This window comes from Chanodichthys erythropterus, chromosome 3, assembly GCF_024489055.1.
Source record: "Chanodichthys erythropterus isolate Z2021 chromosome 3, ASM2448905v1, whole genome shotgun sequence".
In the NCBI taxonomy this organism is placed as follows: Eukaryota; Metazoa; Chordata; class Actinopteri; order Cypriniformes; family Xenocyprididae; genus Chanodichthys; species Chanodichthys erythropterus.
In genome coordinates this window covers 41,562,876-41,583,911 of record NC_090223.1, presented here as the reverse complement: position 1 = coordinate 41,583,911, position 21,036 = coordinate 41,562,876, and the positions used below count along the sequence as shown (strand labels likewise).

Here is a 21,036-nt window from a genome sequence, read left to right as displayed (position 1 = left end):
TGCTATATAGCACCTTAACCACCCTAAAGAACCACTGAAGAACCGCTGAAGAACCATACAGGGGATTAACAGGTTCTGTATAAAGTAGCAGTGCTGGCACCTTAACCACCCAAAAGAACCACTGAAGAACCATACAGGGGCTTAACCGGTTCTGTATAAAGTAGCAGTGCTATATAGCACCTTAACCACCCTAAAGAACCACTGAAGAACCGCTGAAGAACCATACAGGGGATTAACAGGTTCTGTATAAAGTAGCAGTGCTGGCACCTTAACCACCCAAAAGAACCACTGAAGAACCATACAGGGGCTTAACCGGTTCTGTATACAGTAGCAGTGCTATGTAGCACCTTAACCACCCAAAAGAACCACTGAACCACTTTCATCTCTGTAACTTTTTCCCACACCCTCTCATGGGATGCTTCTTTCCCCAATTTCTGTGCAAGCATTTATGTACCTACATGCCAATTTGCCAGCAGATGGTGCTGTTGACCAAATATTGGCAAAATACGACTAAAAAACTGAAGATTTATTCGGAAACAAGACTGAATAAGTCAAATTTACATTATTTCCCTTTACATACACCCCCCAAAATTAAAATAAAAACAAAATAAAAATGCCTTAGTAGCTATGCAAACAACAATAAGATTATTATTAATAATAATACTAATAATAATAAGAATAAGAATACTAGCCTATTGCTAATAAAGTAATATATAAACTAAAATGAATAAAAAATTAATGAGAGTTTAATGTTTTCTACATTGTTTGAATTGAGATACTGGATTTATTATGGTGGCTGAAAGTATGTAATGGATGTTCCACAAATGTATTTTATCGCACTACTGTGGCGGAAACACACACACACACACACACACACACACACACACACACACGCACACGCACACGCACATTTGAAACAAACATCAATATGGCCATTTAACGTCAAACTCAACGCTGCTTTGAGGGAAGTCTCTTTCGATATGACTCTTCAGTCGTGTGTCACATTCCGTGTCTCAAATCCTAGTGAGCTGTTTATCGAGACAGCTGCTTGAACGCGTATGTAGTGCCCAAGCATGCTGTCTAGGTAGGCAGCTTGCTTAGGTTTTGACACGCAGCCTCAGTCTTCCTGTCTCAGGCGATCAGAAGAGTTCGACACAGTCCGACACAAGACGATTCTCCTGCCTCATTAAATAATATTAAGGTAAGTCCCCTCAACTTTACCGAATTACCCTTATAGTGTCTGCCACGAACGCCTGTCTTTAATTCCCACAACAGCAGATTTCACTAAATTTAGTCTCGGAGGACTTACTCCCTGAATTGTGCGAAATGGCGGCGCGAAGGAGGAAGTTAAAGCGCTTCTTCCTTTCATCGTTTTAAAATGTTTTAACTAATGCAAATCCCCATTATGGCTCTCAAAATAATGCTAATATAACTGTATAAAGATAATTGAGAAAAAAAATCGTTAATTTGTGAAAACGAGGTGTTTCATGCACAGATCTGTTGATAAGACAATTAAAGTTTTTTTTTTCTCTCCATATCATGTGTAACATTCATGAAATGTATACATCAGGTATTTAGTTGCTCAATTTTAACAGTTACATTGAGTGTGCGAGAAAAAGGATCTACAGTAATACATACAGGTCATGTTCTCCTCATATACAGTACATTCAGAAGTGCAAATGTTTATCATGTGTTTAATGTCTAATAATGAAAGCATTTCTGTAATGCAATGGAAATGGTGTCTCATAGCAACAGCCCTTTTATATATGCATTCTGTGTCATTTGGGTGGCAAAGAGGCCCCTGACAGGTATTTAGGGGGGGGTCTGTTTGCAATGGGATGATCAGGTCTGGATCTTGCAGGCCTCCAGTTCCTGAGTTTAGACTTTTGAGCAGGACTTACTCAGGCCAAAAGCATCCTGTTCATGTGTGGGGGCGTGGATGAGTCACACCTAATGTGTGTGTGTGTGTGTGTGTGTGTTTAAGGCAAGACACTACAGACAAAACTATTGTTTTTTTCATGCTCTTGTATTTTTTGAGATTTTGTTTCCATAGCATGTATTCTTTAAGACTAGTTGAAAGAAAACACCCATTTAAGTGTTTATTTTATTGCACTTTATCTATTTGCATCTGTAGATTTCAGTTACAATAGACGACTTTATAGGCCTCATGCACTAAATCAGAAATCTGAGCGCTTTGTAGTTTTATTTATTCCTTCTGAGCGGGTTGTTCATATTTAAATTTCCTTTTATATGTCAAATTTTATTCCTAAAAACTCTTTCTAGCTGTTTGACAGTAATTCATGGAGTGATAAAAAGAAATCTCCTCTGTAAACACCTCGATTATGAAATATCTAATATGTCAACAAAATGAAATTGATTGATTTTTTTCATGTTCACATTTTTTTGTTGTGGAAATGTATGCAAATTTGTGTATATACATTTCCTCATTTGCATATTTATAGATAGTATTTCAGAAAACTTGTAATTACAAAATGTAATGTCTTAATCTACTTTGATTCATTGAGTTAGGAAGTGTTGTGATATATTTTCACCATATTGGTAGTCTTATTCTTTGATTTTCATGCTTCCATCTGTCTTATTTTTGAATGCGTAAAGTGAAAAGTTTGTGGTTTAGTGATAAAGACTAAAAGGACCTAAAAGGTAATTGGCTTGCAGGAATCAAGTACACTACGGTTAATGACTGGTCTTTCAAACGCATAGTCATTGTGAAGTGGACATTCCCGTTGGTTAAACCGATTTGTTTTGTCACAGACTTCAGTGGTAAAAGGCTGTCATTATAGCTCTTAGCATGTATGTTTTCCTTCTCGGCCCCGTCCCTGGCCTCAATACCACACTGTTCCTTTTTGAGCTGCCCGAAACATCCACACTTCCGTATGCCACGGCCCGCTGAATCCACTGTCTGTCATTTTGTGTTTTCTTCCTCATCTGCTTGTCACTCAGCGCTCTCACTTCTGCATTCAACATTAAAAAAACAAAGACGCAAAACCTGCTTTTTAACCTGCTTGGTAATTACAGGCTGTGAGTTTTGACGCGTCGATGAAAAGTTAGCAGTTAACAGAAAAGATAACGAGATTTTGTCTGTTACAAGCCAAACCGCACCATTTCCCTGAACTGTTAATTAGAAATGACAAATTCAAGGTGTGGCTTAACTCCCAGTTCTGTAGTAGCCTGAACATAATTGACTGTGACAAATGTTTGCAGTGTGAAATTTTCTTTCCTAGTTATTTTCTTACTTTTCGTGGCTTTGAATAACAGACAGATGTGTGACTGTTATGCAGATATTACTAAGATATTCACAGTCGTTAAAAATTTTGGGGGTGGTTGGAAGGTTTTTGAAGGAAGGTCTCTTATTTTCAACACGGCTGCATTTATTTGATCAAAAATTTGGTTAAAACAGTACTATTATGAGAAATTATTACAATTTAAAATAATTGTTTTCTGTTTTAATATATTTTAAAATGTAGTGTATTCCTGTGGTGGCAAAGCAATAAATATTCTTATTATAATGTGGTTTTTTCAAAATTCTTTGATGTAGAAAGAATAGAAGAACAGTATTTTATTTGAAATAGAAATCCTTTGTATAGTTATAATACTCTCACATTTGATTTATTTAATGCATCCTTGCTGAATAATAGTGTTACTTGAAATGTTTTTTTTTTTGCTACCAAAACTCTTACTGAATTTTGATCAGTAGTGTATCTTCTAAATGTGTTTAATGCCATAAAAATGTTCCTTCAAAGTGAAAATAGTGATCTGTAATGGATTGAGGATGTTTAAATATGCAGTATTGTGTTGTTGTCATACTTTTCGGCTGACAAGGTTATGTCTATTTTAAAGACTATTCAGTTAAGCAGTCAAACCGGTTACAAAAAAACAAAACAAAAAAAGATGTCAGTCAGAGTCAGACGTCATTTAGGGACAATTTTTTTTAAGCTGCTAGTTTGCTCTCTGTGTTTTTATTATCATATAATTTTGGTGAGAATTGTGTGGCCCTAATGCTTCTTTTTCTCTGTCGTTAGCAACACTAATAATTGGATAACTTCTTTGTCATCTAAAGCCCAAAGTATACTTCAGTTTTGACAAACGTTTCATCATTGTCCATTTTCTGCGCTATTTTTCTCCAGAAGTTATGACCGATAAAAATGTCTCTATACTTGTTTAAACTAAAAGTTGTGGGTATCTCTTAACCCACGTTACACAAACGGTCATCAGCATGAGCATTTATTGTAATCTCCAGTAGTTTGTGGTTGTTTTTGTCCGTTTGTTTTTTTTATTGCAAAAAATGGGCTGGGGCAGTGTTTCCACCTTGTGGACAAACAAATTTGTACAAAAAATTTAAGCCACATGTTCAAGGTAAGCATACAGAATTAGAAATATGGCTGTGTGCATACTGTACAATATATGCATACTATACTGATGACAAAAGTTACAGCATACGCATAAAATATGCTTTAGCCTCTTTATTCTTATACAGCTTTGCATGTTGACAAGGCTATTACACTGGCGGGCGGCATTTTTGATATTGGGTCAGATATGGAAATCCAACAAATGATGGACTTGATATCCGTGAATAGACACTTTTCACATTTCCAGGGTTCTTTGAAGAGGAAGTCGTCATAATTCGGTAAACTTCTATTGTGGTGAATGGAAACTACAACAAATATATTTTTTTACATTCTATTGGCTGCAATTGCAAAAGAAAAAAAAATGGCAATAGCATTTCTATGACTTAAAAGAGTAAAAAAAAAATATTGAGAGATTCTGAGATTGGTTAGAAGAGCGATAGATGTCAAATTTGCCGTCACTCCTTCAGACGTTGTATTAGAAACACTTACACAGCAGTGAATAGTAAATAAAGTAAATAAATACAAGGTATAGTGTTATGAATGTATTTTTCAAATACATTCATAAAACCCTTTTTTTTTTTTTTTTACAAAAATACGAAAAAAGTTGATAGATTTATGCTATCTCTTCATCACCTCTACATTCAAATTGGACATTTCAAAGTTCACAAGCTGTTGATATTTGTTTGAGTGATATCTGCCTTCTCACAGAGAGAGCACCAATAGTTCATTCAGTCATTTACTCACCTTCACGTTGTTCCAAACCTGACTTTCTTTGATCTGTGGAACACAAAAGAAGATATTTTAAAGAATGTTGGTTTTTCAGAATTTCTTATTTTATGTTCCACAGAAGAAAGAAAGTTATGTAGGTTTAAAACGACATAACTATGAGTAAATTATCACAGAATTAAAATTTTAGGGTGAACTGTCCCTTTTAAGATGCTAATGCCAAAAAAGATAGAAATAAGGTGACAAATAATATGCATTATATGAGAACAAGAGACAGAGTCCTTCAGGCAGATTACTGAGAGCCTGACTGCTGCCTCAGGAGGAGGAGGAGGAGGAGGGAGCGCAAGCAGGGGAAATGGAGATGGATTTCCCGTAAATCAGCCCCATCCAATCAGAGCGCAGTCGCTCTCGACATGGCAAACAGCCAGCGGGATCAATCGTCTGAGGTGAACACTGACTAATGGAGAGAGAGAGAGAGAGAGAGGGGAGGGACCGCCTGTGATAGTGTTAGTAAACGAGTTCTCATGCTTTGCTCTGCATTTGAAGCTGCATTTAAAAAGCGGTATGTTACCTTCTCTCTCTTTTGCTTTTTCTTGTGTGCAAGATTAAAATGTGATACTATTTGCTACTCATCATTGAAGATGCAGATGCCTGTACTGTAATGAAAAGGACTGTCATTCTCTGCTGGGGTCTCATGTGATCATGCTGGGTGTAACTGGACGTGTTGTGAGGAACATTTAAAGGAACAACAGGTTATTTGACTGCATGATTTTGTTGCAACATATTTTCCATTGCTCATGTTTGAAACGCTATAGGATGATTTTTATCTTCCCACTGTGAGTGCTGTGAGTGCTCTCTGAAGTCATTTTGGTGATGTAACAGCTTCTCCATTAGCTATCAAAATGGAGGATTCAGCTCCTTGCAGCCAATAAGCCGTTGGCAGCATCTACGTGGATGACGTTGGTTTTAGATGGAGGCCTGTTTTCTCTTAGTTTAGAGAGATTGAGAGAGAGAGAGTGGGAAAGGGAAAGGGAAAGGGAGAGTGTGGGACAGATTAACTGGGGTCATGTAAAGGCGCACTGATGCAACATGCTGCAACTGCCTGAGACCTTGCAAACCTTTCTTCAGGCTGTGAAGATCTTTCCAGCTGAACTGAAGAAAATGACCTAATTGTTAGTGTATTCATATCATTAAACGCTTTTAGGAATAATTATTTCGAAAATGAAATTTATTTGCATGTTTGACTAATTTTATAAATGTTGAATGACTGCACAGTAATAAGATTTTCTTATGAAAATGCAGTTGCTGCTTGCAGAACTTGCTGCCACAATGCTGTGGGTGGTTGCCAGGGTGTTACTGTGCGGTTGCCAAGGTGTTCTGGGCTTTTTTAGCTTGTTGCTAGAGTGTTTTTTTTTTCTGAGTAGTTTTAGTTTGTTGATATTCAGATGCGTAGATGTTTTGAGTGGTTTTATCTTGTTACTAACTTACGCAGTTCCCTAATAAAGGGTTTGCTAGATAGTTGCTAAAGTGTTCTGACTGGTTTTAACTTGTTGCTACGGTGTTCTGAGTGGCACAATTTGAGGCATCTTTACTGTCCATAGGCAAGATGCAAACCAAAGATTAATACTTAAGGCAAGGCATGACTAATATTTCTCACACAAGTGCCACTAACAAAAGCTTCACTGTATTTCCAAACAATGAGGAAGTTGAAGACAGAAACTGAACCACACCTTCTGCATTTTGAAAAGTTATCATAGACCAATCAAACAAGGAAAAAGATTGTCTTGATACCTCCCACATATACCCGCAATGAAGTAGTGAGAAATAGTCACTGACGTTAGGTTTATGATAACAAGCTAGCTTACTTCTGTAATTCATCATTAGAGATAAAGCTCTGATATATTGTTCTAAATTAGGAATTTTTCAATACCAAAATGAGTCTTATAGTCTGATTTATAACTGGTTAGCTTGTTTAAATGTGAGTTGTAAAACATCATCCCGTCAAACGGTGTCAAAACATTGCAGCAGTGGTGTGAGCCACCAGACCACGCCTCCATTTTGATAAGCAGAAGGCTCATGTTACGCCCTCAGCAGCTCCTCCCGTTCCACAGATCAACCTAGAGGAGCAGGAAGTGTTAAAGTGAAGAATAGAGTCTTTGTGTTCACTGAAAATACTTAGAGCAGTGTCCTCTGTCACCTTCAGCAGGTACAAAGTTCAGGCTTTGAACCAATCACTGTTAGAATGAATATATATCACCTTGTTATAGCTGAAAGAAAATACCCGTCAGTTAGCGTTCGTGAAGGCCAGGTGTGTGGGATCTTTTTCCACGGAGCGGTTATGATCTTGCTATGTGTGTGCGTGAGACAAAAAGTGAATGAGGGACCCTATTTAAGAACCATGAGGTTTAGTGATACGCATTTAATGTTACTGAGCAATATGAGACTGAATTGATTTATTGATCTGTTTCTTTGTTTCACAGAATTTCAAGATGCCATCTCAGAGAATTCTGAACTCCACCGTCCCGTTCTCCCACATGGATAGCAAAGCTCTCAACTGCCTCGGCTCGAACCCAGCTTCTCACACGGAGAGCAAAGGAGGAGAGCTGGACAAAATGGATCCGTTGAAATATAACTACTTATGGAGTGTCATGAATCATGGCACTGCCAAACATGAGTGGAGACACGGGACAGAGATACAATCCATCATCGCACAGGCAGAGTGTAAGTACTGATCTAAAGAGACAGAAACAACGAGATGATAATTTCTGATGATAATATTTCCAAATATATTTGGGCTGAATTGTTTCTCTTTTTTCATAGGTGAGTCCCAGGATTCACAGGAGTTCTGCCCCAATGGCAGGTAAAACCTATGTGACTGTCAAACAAACACGTATTTCATTATGTTTTCTTTTAATACCAGGAATTAATATATCACTCCAACTTTTTCAGCCACAAAAATGGGCCACGTGTTATCTCCTCCATATCTCCTGTTGGCTCCGTCTCTCGCAGTCGGTCCAGAAGAAAACGTCGTAAGAGACAGCGGCGGAGACAGGATGAGAAGGACAGCCGATCCAGCGAGTTCGTGGGAGTCACCGGTGTGCAGGAGCAGGACAGCGGCGAGTGCCTGTCGTCATCGCTCATTCAGGTTAGACTGAATTAACTGTAATTAGTGTAATTATCATAGAGCTGAGGGGAGGGAAGTGTATTACACAAAAATTAGGTTAAATTTAATGAAAGATATATGCAACAGTTTTGTTCCAAATCCTAGTGTGCTGTTTAGATAATCCACAGCGTGCAAAGAAAGCATCCAAATCCTCTTTCAAGGACACATCAAGAACGATATCTATTTGCTTCTTAAAGCGATAGTTCACTTAAAAATCAGTCATCATTTACTCACCCTCAAGTTGTTCCAAACCTGTATGAATTTCTGATGAACACAAAAGAAGATAATTTAAATAATGTTGGAAACCAAACAGTTGATGGACCCCATTGACTTCCATTAGACTATGGAAGTCAATGGGGTCCATCAACTGTTTGGTTACCCAAAATATCTTCTTTTGTGTTCAGCAAAAGAAAGAAATTCATACAGGTTTGAAACAACTTGAGGGTGAGTAAATGATGACTGAATTTTCATTTTTGAGTGAACTATCGCTTTAAGAAGCATTTTTTTACATTTTTTTTTATGGAGAAGTCCATACCACAACTATAACAATAACAATAATGACACGGATGAAAGATATCATTGGAAATTCTTTCAGAGCTATTTTGTTTCCAGCAGGTGACAGCCAATCAGAAAAAGCTTGTGCACTTAAAGCAGCAGGCGACATAACTGTAGTGCACAATTATAATAAAACAAAAAGTTTTTGTCGGTTGGTGTGGACATTAATATAGTTAAAGTTCGTTCTTGGGCCTGTTGATGCACTAAGCAAATTAATCTAGCAGAATCTGACAAGAGCAGATTATTAGCAGTTGCTAAAACAACAGAAACTAATAAACACTGCAAAGCTAATAATCTAATATTGATTAAATTAGTGCATTTTTAATAACCTTTTTACTTTTCTGTAGTGAATAAATTTTTTTTATTACTTTCTTCATCACTTTTGGATGCAAATTTTCACAGCAGAGTTCTTCTAGGCAGGAAGCTCACTATGTTTTGGAACTGTATGTATATAAAGTCTTTTGATTTCATTTAAGACTATTTAAGACTCTTGTCTCAGCTGTTAGTTTGTTATGTCCCAAAGGAAATCCAGTGATTAGCTAAGTACTGAGTCATGTTTTGTCTTTAGCTCTCCCTAGAAGCTTGAAGCACTTAATCTAAGGGACACCTTTGCAGACCCAAACAGATTTTTCCCATTGTCTGCATTGATTTTATACAGCTTTCAAGTGTCTTTCTCTCTGATCCAGTCCAGTCACCTTTGTTGTGTCCTCTTGGTTCAGGTTAGAGACCCAGTGTGCATCAGCAGCAGCAGCAGCGGCCTCAGCACAGAGAGGGTGTCTGTGCAGGAAACAGAGGGACCGTCATACTCCTATCAGTGGGAATCCTCTTGCCAGAGCTATGCTCAAGTGAGCGAAGAGCTGAAGTCTCCACTGAGAAGTGAGATCGAATTTCGCCTGGCTGTTACAGCCCTGAGGGACTACGTTACAACTGAAGATCCCTGCTTTGCATATAGCTTTGTCAAAGACGTGCTGAGAGAGGAGAGGGAGAGAGATGAGGACGAAAGAGAGGAGAGCGACAAGAACGAAGGGATCCTGTTTAAAGAGGTGATTTTAAATGGGAATTAAAACATGAGGAAATTGACATGTGAAATTGACACATGGATGAACTCATACTAAAAGTGCATAGATGAGTTCTCTTGCACGCTAAGATACAAATTTACATACAAGTACACAGCCTAAAAGTCATACAAGCACACACAACCCGACACCTTTAGAACGACAATACAGATAAAGACAACATAAGTATACTAATACAGAGAGGAAGAGAGAGAGTAAGAAACACAAACTTGTCTGCGTGTGTACACATAGCCAGAAGTTGACTTGTGGTCGTCGATTTCCTGTTTTTCTTGCGTTCAGCCGGGTTTCATGTTTACATCACCAGCCTAGTTCTGCTTGGGGAGTTTCCTTTACAAAGAGAAATAAGCAAACAGCAAAAAAAAAAAAACGTCTTCACACACTTACTGTGCTAGTCATGTGCTCTAATATGACATTTAGAAATTCTGGACATTTTTAGTAATTCTATTGAACCGTTTCATTATGTAATGAAGATGCATCAGTTAGATAAGCATCAATATTGAATCATGGTTGTACAAAATCATACATTTGAATGATTAAATAAAACACTAAAATAGTCTATTGAGTAAATGTAGGCATTACAACATTAAAAGGTACAGTATATTATGAAAGATGGATAAAAAATGGATAAGAATTCCAAGTGAAAGTTAAAAGGTTGTTTTATTATGCACAAATGCACATAATGTTTTAAAGAAATCAATACTTTTATTTAGCAAGCATGCATTAAATTGATCATCAAATCATTTAAAATGTTACAAAAGATTTTGTATTTCAAGTAATAAATGCTGTTCTTTCTGAACTTGTTGTTCATCAAAGAATCCTGAAAAACATTATCACTGTTCCCACAAACATATTAAGCAGCACAACTGTTTTCAACATTAATATATGAGCATTTCTGAAGGATCATGTGACACTGAAGACTGGAGTAATGATGCTGAAAATTAAGCTTTGACATCACAGGAATAAATTACATTTTAAAATATATTAAAATAGAAGAATATAATTGTTTTCTACTGTATTTGTGATGAAACAATTGCAGCCTTGTTGAGCAAAAGAGGCTTCTTTCAAAAAACAAAAAATCTTACAAACATTTGAATGTTAGGATAACCAGTAGATGTCAAATATTAAAATTCCATACTGTTTTGTCTAAATAAATAAAAAATAGAAGTCAATTTAGGAATCACATCATTATAATGTACACTATTCAGTTTGAGATTTACTAAAGATCACATTTAACAGTGTTATTACTGTTTTTAAAAATTAACTTTAAGTGAATGTTAGATGACGGCAGATATTATAGCCGTATATATTGTAGCATGGCACGAGCACTTTATTGGCCAATCAGCATTCATAACATCATTGTGTCTTTTTTTTTTTTTTAAGGGTCTACAACCTGTGAATTATGAGTACAGAGAGGGACGGGAGTATGAACGCTGTCGATTTCTCAAGCAGGGCTCCTTCGGAGAAGTCTACAGCATCAAAGACAAAGGCACCGGGTTCATGTGTGCCGCCAAAAAGGTATTTGTGACCTCCTTTGTGTCCAGCTTATTCTTCTGGCAGATGGCACTGCTGATATTTAAATGCAAGTTGTTTTCCATTGATCCACTGATGGTGTGTTTCAGGTGCCGTTGGAGAGTTTCAGCAGTGAGGAGGTGGGCTCGTGGAGTGCCCTGCAGTCTCCTCATGTGGTAGACCTTTTTGGAGTGGTGCGTGAAGGCCTGTCCATCATCCTCTTCATGGACCTCAAATCCAGTAAGAACTCATAGACACACAACGCACAACCTCTTTATTCCCTCATCCATTTCTTAGTTCATTATTTGGCATATCTGGTGTTCCGCACTAAGGAAGTCTCTAGTGGAGAGATGGAAAGTTTGATCCGCTCTGTTTGCACACTCTTACAGGTTCTCTAGGACAGCTGGTGGAGGAACGAGGCCGCCTGCCAGAGGATCTGTCCCTGCACTACCTTCAGCAAGTACTGGGGGCGCTAAACTACATACATAAGAAGCGGATCCTTCACCTGGATATCAAAGGTACGTGCAGAATGTAGGCTGGATTGCTAAAAAGGCCTCTGAAGGATTTGATTGGTTGATAAAAGTGGAAGCTAGGTGGAGTCTTATAAACAAGTCTAAAGCTTAAGCATTTGTTTTGTCCTCTTTTCACTAAACCAGACTGTCTCCGTTTAATTTATGTGGAAAGATGACATTTAACATTAACACATCTTCAGGTTATGTGGAAAATGGACATCCCTTTTTTAATCTCACTTCCTTCTGTGGATTCACAGTTCTTTGGAAGCCACATAAAGAAATGAAAATCACAAGTGAGATGTCCTTAATATCACAATTGTTTCTTCTAGACAGCAGTTGTGATTAAATGGAGAAGAAACTGATACTTTTGCTTGTGTCTCCTACTTAAAAGATTTTTTCCTGAGCAAAATGACCCTGTGGTAATCTAACATGCGTGTTCAGATTTGCCAGGATACCAAAAGTCTGCATGTAAATGTCAGATATCTCAGTATGAACTAGTTTCTTATAACTGCTTTCCAAAATCGAATGTCAGTTCTTCAACAGTTACCTCAATGTAAATTTTAGAAGATACATCTCAGACAAAGTTAATATACAAGTGAACCAGTGTTGTTCTTGTTAAAACTTTTAAAAATAGTTTTCTGTTATCAAAATATATCATAAAATAAAATATAAATATTAGACGAAAACCTAAATGTGTAAAATCTGGCAGCTAACTGAAATAAAACTGAAATAAAAATAAATTAACACTAAAAAGAAAAAAAAAAAAAATATATATATATATATAAACTATTAAACCTAATAAAAAACTAATAAAACTAATAAAAATGACAAAAGCACATAATACAATTACTAAAACTTAAACTAAAACTGAAAATATATGAATGAATGAATGAATGAATGAATGAATGAATGTTAATAAATAAATACTTTAATAGTATATACAAAATAACATAACAATACAAAATAAAATGACATAACATTGAAAAGAGCCATAACTGATGGACTTGGAGCTATAAAAGAGCAGTATATGAGCAATAAAATGGCCTTCAGGGTTGGTTCTGTTATGTTCCTCAGAAAATGCTGTAAGAAACACATTTTCAAACAAACTCTCATAAAGTCATATCTGAAGAATTACATATATGCAGGTGAAGAAGTTGATTCTAATATTGTGTTTGTGGCTGGGATTAGTTGTTTTTCCGTAAAATGGGGTGAAACAAACAGCACCTGTGGTGAGAGAGAGAGAAAGAGAGAGATCAGAGAACATTGTGAGCAACCCGGGGCTGGGAATTTCCCACAGCATGACTCATGTGGTTCAGATGAGGGGGGGTTGAGATCAAGTAGAAAGAAACAAGACACTGACTGAAGAAGTGACCATATATAATGCAGATGGACACAGGAGATTAAATGAGCAGCTTTATGTCATTATAATCCATTCAAATTGATAAAGGGCAGTTCAATTCAAGCAAACCGTAAAACAAACCTGTCTTATCTGACATCTACAGCGCCATCTGCTGTCCAAATATTCTGCAGTTGATTATCAGCGTTTTTATCTTGTCTATTATTTTCTTCAGTAACAAGTTGTGGTTTGCAATTTAGAAACCGAAAGTCTGCCACATTCCAATTTTAACTTTTCCTGGAACCGGCCAATCACCACTTCTAGAGAGACTTATGGGAACACATTGGAAAACATAAATATTTTCTAAATACACATTGCTGGTATTCCTGTACACAATTCAACAGTGTTGCAATAGAAAAGTTGCTCTGCCTCTAATTTTAGGTTACTGAATCACCTTATTTTTCATGTAAGAGTGGGTGTGTAAATCAAATTCTGCTGTCGTCTGCTTCGTTATTTACAAAACAGCTCGTTATGCTGCTTGATATTGCAAACTGGTAAACTTATCATATTATTTTAATATATGGTCATAATTATAAACACACTGGTTTGTAACAAATAGTTTGACCATTTAGTACACTTTTTTAGTCCGCTAATGAATCAGAAATCTCACACATTCACAGAAAATAGCTTACTTCTGCATTGAAAAATAAGGTACTGCTCCCATTCTGAAATCTTACCAATAGTTAATAAAGTCATTTCAATGCACTATAAACTAGATGCATGTAAATTATTGAATAGTAATACATTTTAATGTCATTGTACTAAAGGTTATGGAAATAATAGCAAAGTATGATAATTTTATCAATCGATTTTTAATAATTTGTGATGTTAAACTCCCAATCAAAATGACTCAAAAGTGTGCTGGTTGCTACTCTTATGCTCACCAAGGCTGCATTTATTTGATAAAAAATACAGTAAAACAGCATTACAAACCATATTTATTTTAAATAGTAATCTTTTGTAACATTATGAATGTCTTCACTGTCAATTCTGATCAATTTAATGCATCCTTACTGAAAAAATTAATTTCTTTAATTCCCTCCCCACCCCCATCCAAAAAAGACTGGTCCAAGCCTTACTGAATGGTAGTTTAGCTTTTAAGTATTTCTCAGGGATTTTCCAAGTAATTATTCAGTTATGCTTAATAAATAAAGTAAATAATTTACTGTAATTGTTTTTGGCCCATTTTTTTGTGTGTTTTTTTGTGTTCTCATGTTTGTGTTTTATTTTCAGCGGATAACGTTTTGCTGTCAGAAGATGGGAAAGATGCATTCCTGTGTGACTTTGGGCATTCAGAGAGATCAGACAAACAAGGGCTTAGTGATGGTCAGGGTAAGTACATTTCATTGTAGCCTCACACACATTGCAAGTGAATATAGACGCATGCATGAGCTGAGCATCTAATTTGTTATGTGTTTAGGGCTGAAAGGCACAGAGACTCATATGGCACCTGAGGTGGTGCTCAATGAGCCCCGCTCTTCAAAAGCAGACATCTGGAGCAGCTGCTGTATGCTTCTGCACATGCTCAATGGCTGTCATCCATGGACCCGCTACTATTCCCGTCCACTCTACCTCAAGGTAAGCTATGATTGGAAATGAAGCCAAATAAGGCCCTCCCACTTTGAAATTCGCATTTAATTTTAATCAGTGTTGATTTGCATTCACTAAACACTTAATAAATGTTGTTTGTGTTTGCACGGTGACAGATAGCAACAGAGCCTCCGCCACTGAGGGAAATCCCATCAGACTGCAGTTCCAATACAGCTGACGTCATAAAAGCAGGACTACAGAAAGATCCGATCAATCGAGCTTCTGCCAAAGAACTTGCTGTTAAAACTGCTAAAGCACTTAAAAAAGGTACCAATAAAGAAGCATGCAACACATACAAATGTCTTAATATTAAATATTACACAATTAAAAATGTCATCCATTTATTTGCAGTCGGGGGACTTCGCAGTCCCGTGAGAGGAGGAACCTATATGAAGCCACTGGGGAAGCCAGAGAAATCAGGCCCCGCCCATTCAGCCACACCCACCACATCCCACCACACCACATCCTCTCATAACTCTGAGCTGCAGTGGATGAGCTTTGAGCAGAAGAGGAAAGAGGGTGATGGGGAACCTGATGACAAACCACACAAGGGAAAACAGTGGAAACGCATAGAGGAGACAAGAAACGATGAGCACTCTCCTCCGAAATCACTGCTCCACATTCAAGCCACTTCAACTGAGCCGCAAATCATCTATAAAACCAAGCCAGAACAAGAGATGCGGAGACTGGAGAAAGGTGAGCAGCCCGTCACATCCGATCATGTGATATTCAAATGAATGCAGAAGTGGTGAGCATAAAAGAACTTTCAGAAAAATTGTACAAACCCCAAATGTTTGAACGGTAGTGTATAATAAAGTTTCAGAATTTTGACGTGCATCTAGTATTTTATTCAATAAATGTGTTCCTTAAGTGGTTCATCCACGTCTTTTAAAAAATTCAAATGTATCCACCTCAAAGGAACATATACGTTTTAGGTGCATTTTGGATATTTCATTTGCATCTTGCTGTCTTTGTGCCATATCCCAAAAATATGTGGATGGAAACAAGCTGCTTGTTAATATTCATTCTGAACCATAGAATTGCAGATTATAATTGTAACGTTGAGTTTGTTCTCTTGCTTTCTCTGCAGATTTATTCCTGAGTAGTCTTTCCCATCCTCATTCTGCTGAGATACAGGAGCAGCTGCTCTCTTGTATCAGTAGCGACTGCCTCTCCACTAGAGAATACGGGGACAAGAAGGTAAACAAACCCAGGCATGAATGCTGGATATAAGGCAGCCTGTAATTCCTTCTAATCGAATTCATGTATATTAGGGATTGAACGACTTAAGTCGGCATTTATGGGAGTCGACATTAACTAGTTGCTGAATATGTCATTAATGAACAAATAAGCCTGAACGTTAAGCTGAGACTCGGACGCGGGTTGCCTTGTGCACAGCTGTGGCATGTGACACAGTGCTGCCCACAAGGCTATTGCTCCTACATAACAGCTTATTTTGATCAGTTCTTTTGTCTTTGGGTCATTATATTTCTCACAGATTTCTGCTCATTCTAAGTAAAGATTATATTGATATGAATGCATTAGTGACAGAGCGATTGCGTGTGTGAATTAACCTGGCAGCGTCTTTCTACTAATAATGAAGCTTTGTGTTTTAGTTACTAAGAAATATATGCTACTAGAACTGTTTAGTTTCTAAGCTATTTTATTGATAAAACAGAGTTGACAATTCATTTTTGCGCTAGTGAATGTTTCTGTGTTTGCGATGTATGTGTGTGCGTTACAATGCAGCAGCACATTGATTTAGATTAGCTGTTCACTTGTGTGTACAATAAGCTGTTTAAGACGTGCATTCACCCGATCAATATTGATCATCCAGATGGTATAATCAAACATATCTCTCTGAGTATTCATTTAAAAACCTCTTGAATTTCATCAAAAATATCTTAGTGTTCTGAAGATGAACAAAGGTCTTAAGGGTTTGGAACTTCATGAAGTTGAGTAATTAATGAAATTTCACTTGTGGGGGAACTAACCCTTTTTTGGTGCAACCCCTAGTGTATAGTAAATACAGTATATTAAAAGGTTATTAAGAGCGATGGTTAAGACCACACTTCCTGACAACTCTCAGCTGTTGGTTGCTAGTGGAGCACCTGACTGTGACCAATTACAACTTAACTGAAATTCAAAGGGTTTCCCTTTTTTTCTTTTTTCCTCCAGGATTCGGGACGTTGGTCAGTCGCTGGTGATGATGACAGCTCAGGCGTGTTTTCTTACAACAGTCAAGATATCCAGAGCTTCAGCAGGGACTGGCTCTCCCCCACGCATCAACCTCCGCCCCGCTGCTTTGAGGGTGTGTTAACAAATACTGATTACTTCAAAGAAATGTTACTGGTCCAAAACTTAAAATGAAATCAGTAAATCAACAGCAGTTTAATTAATATTATTAACAAGAAGTTTTTTTTTTTTGTCACATATTGGCACATAATAGTGAAGCGACGAGAACATTCACACATGCCGTTGGTGTGATATTTTTAGATGACATTTATCATGGTTATTTGTGCCATGCTCACATCTGTTCTTTGTTTCTTCAGGGGTGGATGTTTATATCAGGGACTTCGATGGGAAATGTTTTCACATTCGGGAGACGCCCAGGGTGAAAGTAGGCCACATCGCAAGAGGAATCAGCGATCAGGTAAACACTGTGTGTGTATAGTGTGTTTATGCAGAACACATTTTTTTCTGCATTACTCTTTGTGTTTGCTAGAGAATAATATCTTCTCTCTCGGGCAGATCTCAGAGAACGTGTTCAGTCTGCAAACAGAGGATGGTTGCATGGTGTCCCATGACAAAGAGGTCCTGGAGAACAGCCTGTTTCTGCGTTGTGTCCCTGCCCCTGACTCCTGCCACTATCATCAGTATGGACACAAGCCCTGCTGCACCCTGACCCCCGACTGCAAACTACCGTGGAACTGGAGGATCAGGGAGGGGATGCTGGAGACTAGAGACTGATCTCTCCAACCTCAATCAGTTTCTGTCAAGCTTTCTGTTTTGCATTGAATTTGGGCTGAATTTGTTTTCATGAATCTCATCTGACTAACTTTCGAATCATTGTCATGTTATTGGTTTACATAATTATTATTTTGAAGTAGTTTTAACCGACTGTGCAGGTATTTTTTGCACTGTGCTGTGATCATCATGGAACTTCACGGAGTCTTTTCATGATTAATGGCAAGATTTTAAGGCCTTTAGTCAATCAAGTATATGCGTTAAACCCTAAGCACTAGGGGTGTGACGAGACGGGTATCTCACGAGACGAGACGAGACTCGAGATTGAGTTCACGAGAACGAGACGAGACAAGATTTTTACACACTATTTTTAAGAAATCGTCAATGGCGAAATACATGACTATAAAAAATATTCTGCAGGTGCATTTGAAATGTTTTAACTAATTATCTTGTAATAAATGTCATTTGAGTTCTACTTTCTTAGTATGAATTATCATATGTAGTAAAAGACAACAATACTCAAGTACTGTAAAAGGTTTTGCCACAAACTCAACTGACTGACTTCTCTTCTGTATGATTTCAGTCTCTTCAGGCCTTACTGTACATGATTTATGAGCTTCTACAACTTTTGACCTCCTAACTGAACTCCTTTCCACAAACTGATCATAGAAATTAAAAACAGTATAAATAAAAATGTTAATACTTTACAATAAGGTCTCATTTATTAACATTAATTTATTAACCAACATCAATTAACAATGAGCAATATATTTGCTAAAGTATTTATTCATCTTTATGTTAATAAAATTAGTCATTCATTGTTGGTTCAGGATAGTTCACAGTGCATTAACTAATGTTAACAAATTAAACCTTATTGTTTGTGCTTAATAAGATTAAGAGAAAACACTTTACAATAAGTGCAACCGTAATTGCACTCTCAATATTCAAAGTGCAAATAAGACCAAATTTTTCTTTGATACAAAGCTGAGAGATGGTTACAACTACACTGCCCAGCCTAAAATAGCTTTCATATTGAGAGATATCTGTATTCATCAGGGAGCCGCTTTCAAAATGTGGGGTATTGACATCGCGTTTGAATGCGCGCTCGCGTACTTTCACTTTCGTGATCGCGCATACTCTGTAAATATGGAGCGGCGGCGACCATTATCCAACTGAATTAAATGTTTTTTATTTAAATACAAAGCAAAACGACAGTGGAGGCGTAATGTAAACGTAGCGGGCACGAGATCTCGTCACACCCCTACTGTGCTGTGATCATCATGGGACTTCATGGAGTCTTTTCATGATTAATGGCAAGATTTTAAGGCCTTTAGTCAATCAAGTATATGCCTTAAACCCTAAGCACTTATGAATTAGATTACTTTGTCAATGTGGTTGAGCTGTGGGACATAAAGATGCAAATCAATATTTGAAATAATCACTGATCTTCTTTGCTAAGAATGTTTTATCTTGTATTTTAAAGATTCCTTAAGAATTCAATAAAAACTCATTCTTTACATTTGTTTGCAGTTGTCTCAATTAAGAATGATTGATAGTATTCAGTATTGTGCTTGTAAGCGTTAATTATTATGGATAATCTTATTGATCATTTAAAAGTCAATCAAATGTCAGAAGTACAACCCGAATTCTGGAAATGTTGGGACGTTTTTTAAATTTCAATAAAATGAAAACTAAAAGTCTTTCAAATCACATGAGCCAATATTTTATTTACAATAGAACATAGATAACATAAATGTTTAAACAGAGAAATGTTACACTTTTATCTACTAAATGAGCTCATTTCAAATTAGATGCCTGTTACAGGCCTCAAAAAATTTGGCACGAGGGCAACAAATGAAAATTTGAAAGGATTCAGCTGGGAGAACATCTAGCAACTAATTACGTAAATTGATATCAGATCTATAACATGATTAGCTATAAAAGGGATGTCTTAGAGAGGCAGAGTCTCTCAGAAGTAAAGATGGGCAGAGCTGTGAAAGAGTGTGGAAAAAGATTGTGGAAAACAATGTTCCTCAATGTCAAATTGCAAAGGCTTTGCAAATCTCATCATCTACAGTGCATAATAACATCAGAAGACTCAGAGAAACTGGAGAAATCTCTGTGTGTAAGGGACAAAAGAAGACCTTTATTGGATGCTCGTGGTCTTCCGGCCCTCAGATGACACTGCATCACTCATCGGCATGATTGTGTCAATGACATTACTAAATGGGCCCAGGAATACTTCCAGAAACCACTGTCGGTAAACACAATCCGCCGTGCCATCTGCAGATGCCAACTAAAGCTCTATCATGCAAAAAGGAAGCCATATGTGAACATGGTCCAGAAGCGCCGTCGTGTCCTGTGGGCTAAGGCTCATTTAAAATGGACTGTTTCAAAGTGGAAGAGTGTTCTGTGGTCAGACGAGTCCAAATTCATAGTAGTATTAGGGTGCATAAGTGCATATGTTATGAGCAGCTTGCATGTTTCGGAGGGCACTATGAATGCTGAAAGGTATATAAAGGTTTTAGAGCAACATATGCTCCCCTCCAGACAACGTCTATTTCAGGGAAGGGCTTGTGTATTTCAGTAGGACAATGCAAAACTACATACTGCAGCTATTACAACAGCATGGCTTCATTGTAAAAGAGTCTGGGTGCTGAACTGGTCTGCCTGCAATCCAGATTTTTCACCTATAGAGAACATTTGGTGTATCATTAAACGAAAGACGACCACAAACTCTGGAAATCTATATCCGGCAAGAACAGGACCAAATTCTGACACCACAACTCCAGAAACTCATAAATCAAGTTTTGAAAAGAGATGCTACACCATGGTAAACATGCCCCCGTCCCAACTATTTTGAGATCTGCAGCAGGTGTTAAATTTGAAATGAGCTCATTTTGTGGATAAAAGTGTAAAATTTCTGTTTAAACATGTTATCTATGTTCTATTGTGAATAAAATATTGGCTCATGTGATTTGAAAGGTTTTTTTTTTTTTTTGTTAATGTCCTAACATTTCTGGAATTTGGGTTGTAAAACTAGTCCCACTACAAAACAGATCCACATTACTTCAGTGTTATTTTAGTATTACTAGCTTTTATTTTTATATTTCAGTTTTAACATCTGTTTATTTTGCCATGTGCTTTTTTCATTTTTATTAGTTTGTTTTTTTAA

At 37.1% G+C, this 21,036-nt stretch overlaps 1 protein-coding gene across 2 annotated transcripts; it reads left to right on the top strand.

Moving 5' to 3' along the window:
• Nucleotides 1–1,000: 1,000 nt before the first annotated feature.
• Nucleotides 1,001–20,685, top strand: map3k14a (mitogen-activated protein kinase kinase kinase 14a). Of its 2 annotated transcripts, none has more exons than XM_067382294.1 (16): nt 1,001–1,201; nt 7,574–7,814; nt 7,914–7,953; nt 8,043–8,238; nt 9,531–9,854; nt 11,268–11,402; nt 11,507–11,636; nt 11,786–11,914; nt 14,538–14,636; nt 14,725–14,882; nt 15,011–15,161; nt 15,246–15,590; nt 15,985–16,094; nt 17,073–17,205; nt 17,447–17,547; nt 17,646–20,684. In XM_067382294.1, the coding sequence occupies exons 2-16, from the start codon at nt 7,583–7,585 to the stop codon at nt 17,862–17,864; spliced, it is 2,502 nt and encodes an 833-aa protein (XP_067238395.1). In that variant the 5' UTR covers nt 1,001–1,201; nt 7,574–7,582; the 3' UTR covers nt 17,865–20,684. The 2 variants fall into 2 exon arrangements, with proteins under 2 accessions (XP_067238395.1, XP_067238396.1); XM_067382295.1 differs by lacking the exon at nt 1,001–1,201 and adding an exon at nt 5,661–5,845 and having other exon boundaries at nt 17,646–20,685.
• Nucleotides 20,686–21,036: the final 351 nt, after the last annotated feature.